This window comes from Chiloscyllium plagiosum, unplaced genomic scaffold, assembly GCF_037043375.1.
Source record: "Chiloscyllium plagiosum isolate Xiang-an unplaced genomic scaffold, Cpla_swu_hap1 HiC_scaffold_2, whole genome shotgun sequence".
In the NCBI taxonomy this organism is placed as follows: Eukaryota; Metazoa; Chordata; class Chondrichthyes; order Orectolobiformes; family Hemiscylliidae; genus Chiloscyllium; species Chiloscyllium plagiosum.
The window spans coordinates 74,072,988-74,088,162 of NW_028270140.1; the positions used below are offsets into that span (position 1 = coordinate 74,072,988).

Below are 15,175 nucleotides of genomic sequence, written 5' to 3' on the forward strand. Positions count from 1 at the left end.
GTGACATTAGGGAGCACTTGGAATCAGGGGAAAACTCTTTGTTGGTTAGAGTCAAACTTTGCAAAAAGGAAAGTGGCTCTGACGATAATATTTGCACCACACAAGTGGCAGGCAATAGCCATCTACAATAATCAAATCAACTGATTCAAGACAATCAAACCATCTTCCCTTGACCTTCAAAGACATTATCACTACCAAATCCCACATTATCAAAATGCTGAAGTTATGACAGACCAGAAATTGAACTGGGTCAGCCATATAAATAGTGCGGATAGAACAGCAGGTCAGAGGCTAGGAATTCTGTGGAGAGTATCTCATGTCCTGATAAGGAACAAGTCTGTGAGCAGAAGTACTCTATTTGCTCGGATGAGTGCAGTTGCAACAATGCACAAGCAGCTAAACACTATCTAGGACAAAGCAGCCTGCTTCATTGACACTCAATTCACCAGTTGTAACATTCATTTCCTCCACCATTGATATAGAGTGGCTGAAGTACGTACTGTTTACAGGATGCACAGCAGAAATTCACCTAGGTTCTTTGACAGCACCTTTACCATCTGGAAGGACAATGGCAGATGCATAGGAATGCCATGTAACGTAAATTTCCCCTCAAAAAACACACCATTCTGATTTTGAACAATATCTCCATTTCTGCCGAGTTAAATCCTCAACTCCCTTCCTAACAACAAGTGGGCCTATCAACTCCTAATGGACAACAGCTGTTCAAGAAAGCATTCCACTACCGCTTCCTGCAGGCAAATATACATGGATAATAAATTAGCCATCAAATACCACCTCCCTTAAATGAATGAAATAAAGGGTAAATATAAATATTTCAGCTGTGAATTTAATCTGTCTCCACCAGTCTCAGTGTGTACCTTCCAGAATCTAACAACTTGCTGCCTTGAAAAGTTCCTCTTTTTGCCTCCAGTTTTTTTGCCAATTACCTTTAATCAACATCTTTTGGCTTTTGATCCTTCTGCCAATTTCTCCTGTCTATTCTGTTCTGACCGCTCACTATTTTGAGCATCTATATGGAACATCCTCTCAAATTTTCCCTTTTCTACTATTCTATTCTATTCACTAATCTATTCATACATCCATCTACCCACAAGATTCTGTGGACCATTATACACCATAATAGCTATAACTGTATGTTACCACAATGCATAAATGTAAGGCCTGGCTTATTGTTGCTAAGCAAATGCCGTTGCCTGCAACAGGACTGCTTCTTAAATTTTAATGTCAGGTACAATTACAACATAAAGACTCCTTGTGGCTATGTGAGATTATGATTAGCCATAATCTAATAAATGATATTCATTAGGGGCAGCACGGTGGCTCAGTGGTTAACACTACTGCCTCACCACGCCAGGGTCCCAAGTTCGTTTCCAGCCTCGGGCTACTGTCCATGTGGATTTTGCATACTCTCCTTGTGTCTGCGTGGGTTTCCTCCGGGTGCTCCGGTTTCCTCCCACAGTCCAAAGATGTGCAGGTCAGGTGAATTGGCATGCTAAATTGCCCATAGTGTTAGGTGCATTAATCAGAGGGAAGTGGGTCTGTGTGGGTTACTCTTCGGAGGGTCGGTGTGGACTGGTTGGGCCAAAGGGCCTGTTTCCACACTGTAGGGAATGTAATCTAATTATATAACAGATTTGAGAGGCTGAATGACCCATTTTTGCCTCTACCAATAAAAGTTACACAGTAGCATGCAATTTCTTTGCTCTGTTTTTATAGATCAACTAGAACGATACCTCAATTATGAGGCCTAAATTAGCCTTTAGGTAAAGGGAGGATAGCGATTTTAAAAAAAGGTTTATATTTCCTGCAATTTAGGGTTGAGGAATAATTTGATTCATGGCTTCAAAATATTAATGTGAACTGATAATGTAAAGGGAGGGGGGAAGCTATTTCTCTTAGCTATGGAAGTTAACAACTTTGGACAGCCCAAAAGATAGAAAATCTATCGACAGATAAAATGTGGTAGAACTGAGAATATTCTTCTACACATGGAAGTTAGTTCCAACTTAATTGTTAACTTTAAGCCTGAGAATGCTGGAATTTTGTTATCCAAAGGTATAGGGACAAAGTCAGATGTATGGATTTAGGTTATAGATCAATCATGATTTTATTCAATAGAAGAACAAGCTCAAGGTTGCCCTTCTCCTTTTGCTGTGAAAATAGGCTTCTATGTCATGCACTGTATTGGGAGAAGTGAGATGATAGATTGGGTGGAGGGAGGTTGGAGTATTTTAGTAAATCCTACCGACACCAAGCCTTTTCCTCCACGTGTAATGCCTTCTTTAATTCCACTTGGCTGTCTGTTCATGGCCTCCCTACGCCTTTGCTGGTATTCTTCATCCATTGTTATAGCAGCTACACCTTTTGCCATTGCACCAGTTATTCTAGAAGCAGCACCTGCAATACCACCTGCAAGAATAATTTATAATTACTAAAATGATGTATAACGTTTCTTCAATTTACTCAATTTGTATTCATTATAACAAGTTACAAATGTGAAGAAATGTAAGGTCAAATAATTAATATGTAATATTTATAAACAATGTAAATTTAAGAAATTGATTTGGCAGTCATATCATCAAATCACAAGACTCAATTTTAGAATTCAAGATTTTTTGTAAGTCATTAAATTAGCAAAAAATTACCAATTATTCTTTACAATGTTTTGTATAAATTGTGTTACAACAGGAGGAGAAGGAGTAAAATCCCTCTTTTCCCCACTTTCTTGTTTTACTGTATTTTTTTTCTCTAATTCAAGGAATGCTCATTCAGTGAATTCAATCATAGATTCTCCCCAATTTGTTTTTCCTTACATGAATTTTCACTGTACACAGGATTTCAAATTTTTCTGTAGATTGATATTAATTTATTTGCAAATTTATTTTCAATAACCTTCAGGCAAATTCACCCAATAAAGACTGATAATCTAAGCTTGCATTTATCTTTGTAGTCATCACTCTTCAATTTAAGTTTAAAACTCAGAGTCCAGCAGTTTTACATTGTGACCTTGAGATCAATGGAAGACTTTTCAGATGGTAATGGTGATTGTAATGAACTAGCTGCATGCATAATAATTTCAAATGTTATTACAAATGCAGAAATTTGTTGTATATTAAGATTTTTTTAGAAGTATTTATCTACTGCTCTGTGGGGAGCAAATAGCAGACAGTGGTGTTCGCTTGCGTGTCCTGCTCTTATTCTTTTTTTTAAAAAAGCTAACTTTCACAAAGGATGCTGTTTTATTTCTAAATTTTCGTTAACCAAATTACCACCGCAGGGGCTTTTATACTCATAGAGAAGTACAAACTGTAACTAACTACAACCATAGCAATAATACCATTGAAGGAAAATCTGAAAATAAAAAAGTATCCCTTGTAAAAGTCACCATGGTAGTGCTTTTTCAGCTGACCAATGAAGGAGGTCATACCAGTCTCAGCCTGGAACTCAGATAGCGACCTGGATCAATGTACAGCTTTTCAAGAAAAAGGTTAATGATATCCTGTGCTCCAGAATGGTCAGTGCCATTAGCTACCTCAGTCTAGGAATGGGCAAAGGCAAGTCAGCCCTTGGAGACCTGTCCTGTTCCTAAGTGATCACAGCTGATTTATCCTGGACTCAACTCTATTTTCCTGCCTGTTCCCCTCAGCCCTTTATTCTGCTTTTCACACAAAACATACCTATTTCTTTCTTGAAACTGTTGATTGATTCTGCCTGGACTGCACTCTAGGGCAGTAAGTTCCACAGATTTACAACTTTCCAAGATAAGTAGCTTCTCCGCATCTCAGTTCTGAACCTGTCTCCTCTCACTCTATATCTATGACCTCTTGTTCGAGACTGTCCCAGAGTCCAGGGAGTTTTGGAATATCATAACTAACACATCCACTATCTCAATTGCCACCTCCCTTAATATGCAAGGATGCAGGTCACCAGGCCCCAGGAATCTATCTGCCCTTAATTCCATCAGTTTACTTCATACCTTCTCCCTAGTTATAATAATTTCACCAAGATACTCTGCAGCAAATGCAGATTTTAGGAAGAAATTATCTTCCATTGTGAAAAGAGACAAAATATTGCTTTGATGCCTCTGCCATTTTACTTTCTCATTACTACCTCACCATTTTCATCCTCTAAAGGGCCAACACTTACGTTCACTATTCTCTTCCTTTTTATATACTTATAGAAGCTTTTGGTATCATTACTTATATTCCCTGCTAGATTTCTTTCACAGTTTTGTATCATTACTTATGTTTCCTGCTAGTTTCCTTTTGTAGTTCATCTTAGTTATTTTCATTTTTTTTAGGAAACTCTTGCAGACATTTAAAATTCGCCCAATCCTCCAGAGTGCCGCTAATGTTTGCAGTGTGATATGTCCTAGGTTTTGACTTTATGTTGTCTTGACTTCCTCGTTTAGCCATGGATGATTTTTCATCTTTTTACAATTCCTCTTACTCTCAGGAACATACTTTAATTGTGAGGTATTTAATATCTCCTTAAGCAGTTGCCACTGATCTTCAACTGTCCTGCACTTTAATATTTTTGCACAGTCCATTAGGGCCAGTTGCTTCCTCAGGCCTGTATAAGTACCCATGCCCAATACTAAAACTCTTGTATGTCAGCTGCCAGAGGAAGTGGTGGAGGCTGGTACAATTGCAAAATTTACTGATTTGCTTCATCAGCATTTATCAATTCTGAACTTTCCAACAGACCTAACCACTCCATGATGTTGATATGCTTCCTAAAATATTCTCAATGACTGATGCAATATTGTAAATGTGGCCTACCAATGTTTTCCACTGGATAAACACTTAAATCAAGTTAGAATTTGAAACAAAATCCTTAATTTCCATATGAATCAGGTTAAGATTTTCTGCAATTTAAATGCATGAATGATTTCTGTTCTACCTGCAGTGAAAATAATTTGGTAATTCTTCAAAAATCTTTATTCCAATTCATCAATGCCACAAAAGGAGTTTAAGGGAGGTAGAATTCAGAGTTCTGAGACCTACCAGATAAATGGGATGAAAACTTTGTTCCAGATGAAAGAAAATGTCACGTAAATGTGATATCATGACTAATTTCAAATACTATACAACTAGGAAATGCAGTAAAACTGAAAGATTGTCTTATATTTTAAAAATTTTGAAAATTTAGCCTAAACTTATAACTAGCAAACTAACATTTTCAAAATTAACAAATTACATATAATCAGTTTTCTTTCAAGAAGTGGAAATACATACCAACAGCACCTCCTACCAATGCCTTTACACCCAAGGCCATTCCTTCCATGAACTCCTCAGGTCCCTGAATTGCTCCCTGAGGAAAAACAACAAAATTACTTAAAATCTAACTTTGTTTGCCTGGATTTTTCATTAAAATTACCTGAGGTTATTGATACTAACTACTGTTATGGAATAAATCAGAGAATAACTTCCAATATCTACATGTGGCAGTTAAACATGAAGTCAAGTAGTTAGTGTACAAGTTATTTTTCTCTTCAATAAGCTTTGGTATGTTGGGACTGTTACAAAGCAGAGGTCGGCACTCCTCTGGTAATTAAAACTGAAACACGCCTTGATAAAGGAGTGTGACAAGGGCTATAACTTACCTCTCAAACTCCAATCTGTTATAAAGTAGTGGTTAAATAAAATGAAATCCTTTCATCCACTCTATAATTAACAAGTAACAATATTTATTCAACTCTAATAGTAAACAATTTAACAGAATTACTATCAAACGGACGATTTTCCCCTAAGTACTAATTATTCCCTAACTGAACAGATTCTACCAGAATGAATGCTGTACAAGTCCCACTTGTATAAACCCAGTTAATAACTAAACAATGAAGAAAACTTAATCTCTCCAAGATTGTAGTCTATGTTTTCTCTGCTTTATCTCTAATCTTCCTTTTGTTGATCTCACAATACAAACGCCTTTCTTTATCGAATTTTTCTGTGAGGATTTTGAACTGGAAGAACTGCGGTACCTTTGATGGGTCTTTTCAGAAAGCTTAAAGATTTCTTTGAGAGTTTGATATTTACTCTTCAGATGACAATTGGCTCGCTCCATGATTTTCAAACAAAAACCCATCTTAAATATTCCTGATGATGCACCAAATTCTTACAGCATGATTGGTTTCAGGCTGTTAACACCATCAGCTTTTATGTTCAATTGGCTTCGAATGGCTGTGTGTTTGGTTTTAATTAATTGGTCAAATTTGATTTGTCATCAAAATAGTAGCAAACCTCAGGTATCCATTAACAAAGCCAACTGTTACAGGTTTCCATTTTAGAACAGTCTGTCTTCCACAGCTGCTCAGACTCCCTTCTCAACTGAACTCTAAGATTAAAGAGCACTTTTTCTCTCAAAGAGCCACACTCTGCTTTTTAATTCCCTATTATTCTACTCAGCTTCATAACAGAACCTTGCCAAGAGACTCAGCATTAAAATAAATTAAGAGGAAGACATTATGGTACTTAGCCACAAATACCCACTGAACAAGCAAAAAAAAAGTCATTGCTTGTGCATTCAGGTGAATTTTAAATAGTATGATAAACCTTAATTATGATGAAATGAAGCAACCTACCTGGCACTGAAAATGTGCTGTATTGAGAGGAGTCTCATTTCTCTAGAGCCCATATTTTTAACACTCACTTTGTTTATTTTCAGTTCATGATTTTAAGTTGAATTAAATATTATAACTCAGACTTTCAGCTTCTCAGTAAGGATTCTTCACAACAAGGAAACATCATTCCAACCTATGGCATCTATGTATTATTCTTTATCATATTTGCAAGTAAGGAGAAAGACATATTTTACTCAGTTATTGACTTGGATGTTAGCAATTACAGTTGACAGATGATTGCACGTTACTATAATCAAGTCACAATTTTAATTGGAAATAAAATCTTAATTAATTGCATGTTGTTGGAAAAAACGACTTCCAATTTTTAATCAAGGCAAAACACACTGGATGTAGGCCAAGAGATTCTTAGTGGGAAAGAAATTTGAAAGACAAGTCAAGCTTGACTGTTCGTAAAAGTATTTATAGGTGATTGCTCTATTACTCGCCATGGAGAGATTTAAGAACAAGAATGAGAACAGGACAGTAGGGAAGTCAGTTTCTAAGCAGAAGTAAAGAATTTTTAAAAGGAATACAGATAGATTAAGAGGATGGACAAAAGAAATGGTGGATGGAGTTTAATGTTGATAAATGTGAACTTACACACATTGACAGGAAGAATAGGGAAAATAGATTATTTAAATGGAGTCTTGAAACTTGATGGTGTACTGTGATCTGGGTGCCCTGATATGTGAATCACAAAAAGTTAGCATGCAGGTACAGCAAGGGACTAGGAAGACAAGTGGGAAGTTGTTTATTAAAAGGAGAGTGGAATACAAATATAAACATAAGCAAATTTCACTCCAATTTTATGAACAACACTGCATCTGGAATACAGCATATAGGTTTGGTCATCTTCAAAAGGAAGATATGTTAGAAGCAAATAGGCAAAGTTCAAAACTCATTCCAGGGAAGAAGGGTTTAACATATGAAGGAAAGTTGAATTGGTTGAGTCGATACCTAATGGATTTAGTAGAATGGGAAGATGCATTGCCTTGCAAGGGCAACTGGAATGAGGGAGCACATTTCAGATTTAAAAGATCTCCCCTTTAAAAATGGACAAGATAGCAGCCGTCTTTCTTCTTCCCCACACAGAAGTTTAAAAACACCCCTCAAACTCCTTTCAAGATCGCAATACTGTCCCCACTCAACGCCCTAGCTTACAAGGGCACGTGAATGCGTTGGGACTCTCATCCTGACCTGGTTGCTAATTATATCTGCCCTATTCCTCATAATTATGTGTCCACAGAATAGTTACAATGTGTAGTAATAGAGTCATACAGCATAGAAATAGGCCCTTCAGACAACCATGTCTACGCTAACCAACAAACATCAACTAATCCCATTTACTCCTATAAGAATGTTGTGAAACTTGGAAGGAGTTCAGAAAAGATTTACAAGGATATTGCCAGGGTTGGAGGGTTTCAGATATAGGGAAAGGTTAAACAGACTGTTTTCCCTAGAATGTCAGAGGCTGAGAGGTGATTTTATAGAGGTTTATAAAATCATGAGGGGCATGGATAGGGTAGACATACAAGATCTTTTCCCAGGGTGGGGGAATCCAGAACTAGAGCACATAGGTTTAGGGTGAGAGAGGAAAGATTTAAAAGGGACCCAAGGGGCAACTTTTTTACACAGAGGATGCAAGTGTATGGAATGAGCTGCCAGAAGAAGTGGTGGACACTGGTACAATTACAACATTTAAAAGGCACATGAATAAGAAGGCTTTAAAGGGATATGGGCCAAGTGCTGGCAAATGGGACTAGATTACCTTAGGATATTTGGTCAGCATAGACGAAGGGTCTATTACCAGGCTATACATCTCTATGACTCCACTGGCATTTGAGGTACAGTCTTCTATGCTTCAGCAATTTTAAGTATTCATCGGAATGCTTCTTAAATATTGCAGGAGTACCTGCCTCCACCACCTTTCTGGCACTCTCTGGGTGATTTTCTTTTCTCAGATCTCTTGTAAACACCTTGATCCTCATCTTAAATTTATGCTCTTTGGCCTTAGACACATCTTCCATGGGAAAAAAAAAGATTCTCATGATCTACCCTGTCTGTGCCTCTCAACTTTGTATACCTCAATCAGACCCCCCTTTGGATGCCTCTACTCCAAGCAAAACACACCCAGCCTATCTAGCCTCTCCTCATTACTGAGACTTTTCATCGCAGGTAACATTCCTGTGAATCTCCTCTATGCCATTTCCTTGCAATCCCTTACTTCCAATAGTAAGGTGACCAGAACTGCACACAGTATTCCACCTCTGACCTAACCAATATTTTATAGAAGTTTCAACAAGATAGTTTCAACTTGCACTTACTGGGATTAAATTCCGTGTGCCATTGCTCTGTCTAATTTACCAGCTGATCAATATCAGACTGTATCTTGAGACCATCCTCCTTACTATCAACAACATTCCCAATTTTTGTGTCATCTACAAACTTACTAACTTTACTTTCTACATTCACATCCAATCCTTGATGAATGTGACAAATAGCCAGGGTCCCAACACTAATCCCTGTGGTACATTGCTAGTCACAGGCTTCCAATTACAAAATCCACAATCACCCCTACGTCCTATGTGCAAGTCAATTTGGATCCAGTTTGTCAATTTGCCTTGGAATCCCAAGGCTTTTACAGTTTGGACCAGCCTTCCACATGGGAACTTGTCAAAGACACTGTCGGTCTGTACAGTTCCTAATCACTTTCATAAAATTGAAAACTTTTCCCATTTTGTTTCCATTGCTGCTTTTGCCACTACCTCAAATCTGCAACCTCTGGTTCTTAATCCTTCCATTAATAGAAACAATTTTTCCCAGCTACTCATCCAAACCCTGTACTTAGAATACTGTTATGGACTAGACCAGACCATTCAAAACATTCTTAAGCAGGCAGCCCAAACTATAACTTTGCTATTTGTTTCAGTAAGTGTACTGTCAAAATTACCTGGAGTAAGTTAGCTCGGTTGACGACCAGGTTTTAAAACAGACAAAAATGTATTCACAAAATTACGGAATGAAACACAAAGAACAGAATACAAAATACCCTCAGAACTCAGTCTATCCAAACTAGACTTAATTATGTTGTTCTGAAAATATATGCAACAGTCCCAATAAACAAACCCCTTAAACCCAGGGCAAAAATGAAACAAAGGCCCACAGGTCAAAGTTAGAAGGGCAGAAGGAGAGAGAGTCAAGCAGCTTGTTTCCACACAGCCCACTGCTGAACTGACTCAAACAGAACTTCAGCTTTCAGGACTGACCACTCCCCTCTCAAGATACAGATTACTTCCAAAACATGAAAGCTGAGGCCTAAAGTCTCACCTGTTTGCATAGAAACAAAAGGTCTCCCAGTAAACCCTTTCATCTCTGTACCAAACAAGCCATTTCAGAGCCTGGACTATTTTACGACCCCTCGAAAAAGCATCCTTGAGAAAAGGAACAGCTTTTAGAAAAAAATACTAGCTTTGTGACACCTCCCCCCCTTAAAAAAATGAACCATCAATATCCAAAGATGGCTTCATTGTTAAAATCTTCAAAAAAATTAGTTAGTACTCTAAAACATACATATACACTACGCTGACTGTACCCACGCAAACATGCACACCCACATTCATATTCAGGCTGTAGTACACCCTCCACCGAACATCTCCGTATCTCATTTGAGTCTCGACAACACATCGGCAATCACGTTTTCGCGACCTGCCAATGCACAATTGTCACATTGAGTGTCTGCAACAACAAGTTCCATCTAAACAGTCTGGCATTTTTGTCCTTAAATTGCTCCACAAATGTCAATGGGTACGATTGTCTCAGATGCATTGCTGGTAATATAGACACTGAAATGTTGTACTGCCAACACCATGCTCAAAGTCTATTTCTCAACCGTTGAATATTTCTGTTGATGAATATTGCACATCCTGGAAAAATATCTGATGGGTCTTTCTATCTCTTTGTCATCCTCCTGCAGGAGCTCCGCACTGACACCCATATCACTGGCATTGATAGCTACCCTGAAAGACTTTGCGTAATCAGGTGTGGCTAATACTGTGGCAGTGTTTAACACAGTTTTTAGGCTGTCAAACGCCTTTTGACAGTCTGCTGTCCACTGAAACCTCTTGCCCTTTTTTAACAATTCCATTGAGTGGAGCAGCCAAGCTGCTAAAATTCAGCGCAAACTTTCGGTAAAATCCACTCAATCCCAGGAACTGTAGTACTGCTCTTTTCGTCAACGGTGAGGAAATTCCCCAATTACTTTTGTTTTTGCATCCCATGGGGCCATTTGATCGTGTCCAATAACATGGCCCAGGAAGGTGACTTGGGCTTTGGCAAATTCACTTTTAGCTAGGTTTACCACCAACCTTGCCTTCTGAAGTCGATCAAATAAATCTGATAGATTGTGTAAATGTTCCTTCCACGAGTGACTAAAAATCACCAGGTCATCAATATGCACCACACAGCTGTGTAATCTGGCAATGACCTTATTAGTCAGTCTCTGAAATGTGGCTGAGCGTTACTCATACCAAATAGCATGACATTGAGCTGATATAGTTCATTTGGCGTTACGAAAGCCAAAATTGCCTTTGCTCTTTCTGTCAAAGGTACCTGCCAGTAGCCTCTGAGCAAGTCCAACCTGGAAATCTAAGTTGTTTGTCCCACCTTTTCAACATAGTCCTCCAACAGCGGAATTGAATATGTATCAGTGTTTGTAATGGCATTGACTTTGCAATAGTCCACACATATGACTGTTGGGTACCATCTGGCTTTGGCACCATGACTATGGGTGAGCTCCAGTCACTGTAACTCACACTTGGAGCATGCGTTCTATCTCCTTCTGAACTTTGCCAACTTTGGAGGGTTATGCTTATAAGGATGTTGCGTAATCGAAACAGCAGCTCCTATGTCTACATCATGCACAAGTAGGTCAGTACTTTCCAGTTTATTTCCACGTAGCTTCCCATGTGATAATAACAACTCTTTCAGGTCATTTCAATTTTCTTGTGGAAGATAGCTCAATAATTTATCCCAATTTTTTACAACTTGCTCATGGTCCAATTGACTTGAGGAATGTCCAATTCAGAATCCTCTGAACTTGGTTTTTCCCTGTGTGTGTAATCATTAACACCTTCTCCTCTTGCTGTCCTTCCCTGTCAAAATACATGTTGAGCACATTCACATGACACACTCTGAGATTTCTTCCTGTCTGGAGTCCTTATCAAGTAGTTCACCTCACTCAACTTCCTCTTGATTTGATAAGGTCCACTAAACCTTGCTTTTAAAGGTTCACCTATTACTGGAAGTAACACCTATATCTTATCCTCAATGGCAAAATTGCGAACTTTTGATTTCTTATCTGTTTTTTGTTTCATTGTATGCTGTGTTATTTTTAAATGCCATCTAGCCAACTCCCCAGTTCTATTTAGTCATTCGCTAAATTTGACACATAATCCAAATAGGGAGAGGGTCTTTGAATTCTGACTTATTAATTTCTCCTTAATTAATTTTAATGGTCCTCTTACATCATGCTCAAACATTAATTCAAATGGACATAATATGGTCAATTTACTTGGTGCATCGCTGATCGCAAGAAGCACAAACAGAACTCCCTTATCCCAATCATCTGGAAAGTCCCAACTATAAGCCCTCAACATGGTCTTTAATGTTTGATGCCATCTTTCTCGCGCTCCCTGCGATTCTGGATGGTACACAGTAGATTTGAACTGTTTTATTCCCAAGCTATCCATAACGTCCTTGAATAGTTTGGATGTGAAATCTGATCCTTGGATCTGACAGTATCTCTACGGGTAATCTGTATATAATAAAAAATTCAAGTAATTTTTCTATAGCCCTTTTAGCTGTGATATTGCATAATGGGACTGCCTCAAGAAATCTAGTTAATACATCCATTATTCCCATTTTTTGTTTGAAGTAGGGGACATACACAATCAATCATGACTCTTGTGAAAGGTTCTTCAGATGTTGGAATAGATAGTAAAAGTGCAGGTTTTATTACTGCCTGTGGTTTTCCAATTAGCAGACATGTATGATACATCTGGCAAAATTCAACTACATCCCTGTGTAGTCCAGGTCAGTAAAAAGTGTCTTTGTATTTTAACCTGTATTCCGAAATGATCTCCATGTGGTAGCTCATGTGCCACTCGCAGCACCTCCTTTCTATACCCTACTGGCAAAACAATCTGATGAACTTCTGCCCATTTCTCACCTATTTGAGTGTGTGATGGTCTCCATTTCCTCATTAAGACACCATTTTGTTAAGTAATAACACACAGGAATGCAATCACTCTCTCTCTGTATGCGCCTTTTGATACAACTGCTTTAAATTCTCATCTTTCTGCTGTAACTCAATAAGCTTAGCAGAGCTAAAGATACTTGCATGTTTACCTATTTGCTCCTGTTCTGTCCCACTTATCTGATCAAAAACAGTCTCTGATATTGCTATTTCAGCTTCCTTATCTGTGCCTTTTGATCTCTCCTGCTTCAGCTTGTGACTGCGATCTTGTTAAGACACAATCTGGAAAGATTCCTGGATAAACATCTTGCATTGCTTCAGTTGCCTGCATCTCCCCTAGCTTTTCAACGAAAGTAGGCAGCAAGCCTACCGGTGAATCAGCTACATCATTTGCAAGGAAAAATTGTATTCCTGGAGCAAAGAGTTTGTCCAGTACAAATTGTCCACTCTTTTCTGATCACTCTAGCCTCACTTTACATAACTGAGCACTTTTTGTCCCACCATGAATTCCTGATACCAGTATCTTTTCTGACAATAGTTCCTCAGGAGTACATGTCTCTTCATCCTTCCACCTCACAGACTGAGAGGATCCTGTGTCCCTTTACATTGTAAGCTCTTTACCTGCTACTCCTAGCCTATGTGAATAAACTTTACCCTTCCATGTATTTTTTTAAGCAGATCTGGCACTTCCTCCTGAATTAGCCTCTGATCAGCTTGTGCACTCTGATGCAACATTCTAGCTTCACTGTGCTTTCTGTTACTATGCCAACAAAACTTCCCAGCTTGTCCTGTGTTCTTACATCTGGCTTTCTCATCGCCCACCAACACTGTGTCTTCATGTGGCCCATTTTATTACAATGAAAACACCGGAGCTTTTAACTTTCCTTGTCCCCTTCAAGGGTTTCCCTTTTACCCTGTGGTAAGTTATCCTTATGATCTTCACTGAAATCTACCTTTCCCTTTCCACATGAGGATTTCTCTTTGCCCCAGTTTCTATCCCTCATGGACTGAAATTAATTCTGAAAGCCAAACTGGTGTTTTATGGACCAGCTCATAATCACCAGCCACTTCAGCTGCTAACCTTGCCATTTTAACTCTGCTCCTCTACATGAGTTCACGCTGCTTCAGGCAGTTAAGTTTTGAATTCCTCCAAAATAATTACCTCTCTTGGGGAATATGGGCTTGCTCTATTTTTAAAGCTCTTATGCATCTATCAAAGTTACTTTGTTCGATCTTTTCAAAGTCAGTATAGGTTTGACCAGGGTCCCTCCTTAGATACCTAAAATGTTGTTACAGGCTTCTGGTACAAGCTCGTATGCACTAAAGATGACTTTTTTCACATCCTCATACTCCTCTGATAGTGATGTGAAGACCTCACTACCACTACCTACAAGTTTTGTTTGGATCAACAAAACCCACATGGTCACAGGCCACTGCATTTGTTTAGCCACTTTTTCAAATGAGATGAAAAAGACTGCCTATACTTGATGAGAAGGATATGGAAATGCTTGAACGTACTTAAACAGTTTCTCATCAGGCTTTTGCCCACCATAGGTTTGCTCATCCACACTCTCTTCCTCACTAGACTTGCCTTCAGCCTTCATCTTCATCCTTTTATGCTGACTTTCCTGTCTAAGTATCAGCACTTGAAGTTCAAACACTCTCCTTTCTTTCTCTTCTGCTAAAGCTATTCGTTCTTTTTCTTTCTCTACTCATTATAACTGTTTCATTTCTACTGCCCTTTCCTTATCTGTTGTCTCGAACACAAGCTGCTTCATTCGCAACTGAATCCTTGTGCTCTCTATAGATTCTGAGGGTGTTCCCAGCAAGTTTAAACGCTGAGCTACTGCTGTAATTATCTCTCCTTTCCTCACAGGAGGAGGTAGCTCCAACCCCAGATTGTCTGCTAATCCTTGCAGCCTGGTCTTATTCACCTTGGTGACTGAAAGATCCATTGCTATCCCAAGTTTTGTCTACCCAACCAAAACAAATACAGTAGCGCCTTGACTCACGAACTTAATCTGTTCCAGGACCCGGTTTGTGAACCGAAAAGTTCGCGAACGGAATCAATTTTTCCCATTGCTTGGATAGCGTAAGAATGCTTGGATGGCTGTTCACAGCGCATGCACCTAAGACGAACTGAATGGAATCACGTGGGGCCCGAGAGCTTTTGCGTTCAACAAGCGCGTAGCAAAGCAGAACAATGAAACCATGTGGTCGCACACGGGCTTTTTGCATTCGTACCTTGTACGTACATTGAAGCAAAGTTTTACGTACAA

General features: G+C 38.8%; 1 protein-coding gene across 5 annotated transcripts in view; it reads right to left on the bottom strand.

Annotated features, from left to right (window-relative positions):
* Positions 1-15,175, bottom strand: part of vps13a (vacuolar protein sorting 13 homolog A) — a 422,990-nt gene that overhangs the window by 53,185 nt on the left and 354,630 nt on the right. For all 5 annotated transcript variants that reach the window (XM_043712521.2, XM_043712545.2, XM_043712559.2 and 2 more), the window contains 2 exons: positions 5,259-5,334; positions 2,267-2,430 (listed from right to left, as the gene is read on the bottom strand). In XM_043712521.2, coding sequence (XP_043568456.2) covers positions 2,267-2,430; positions 5,259-5,334 — 240 coding nt within the window. The remainder of the gene's footprint in view (positions 1-2,266; positions 2,431-5,258; positions 5,335-15,175) is intronic.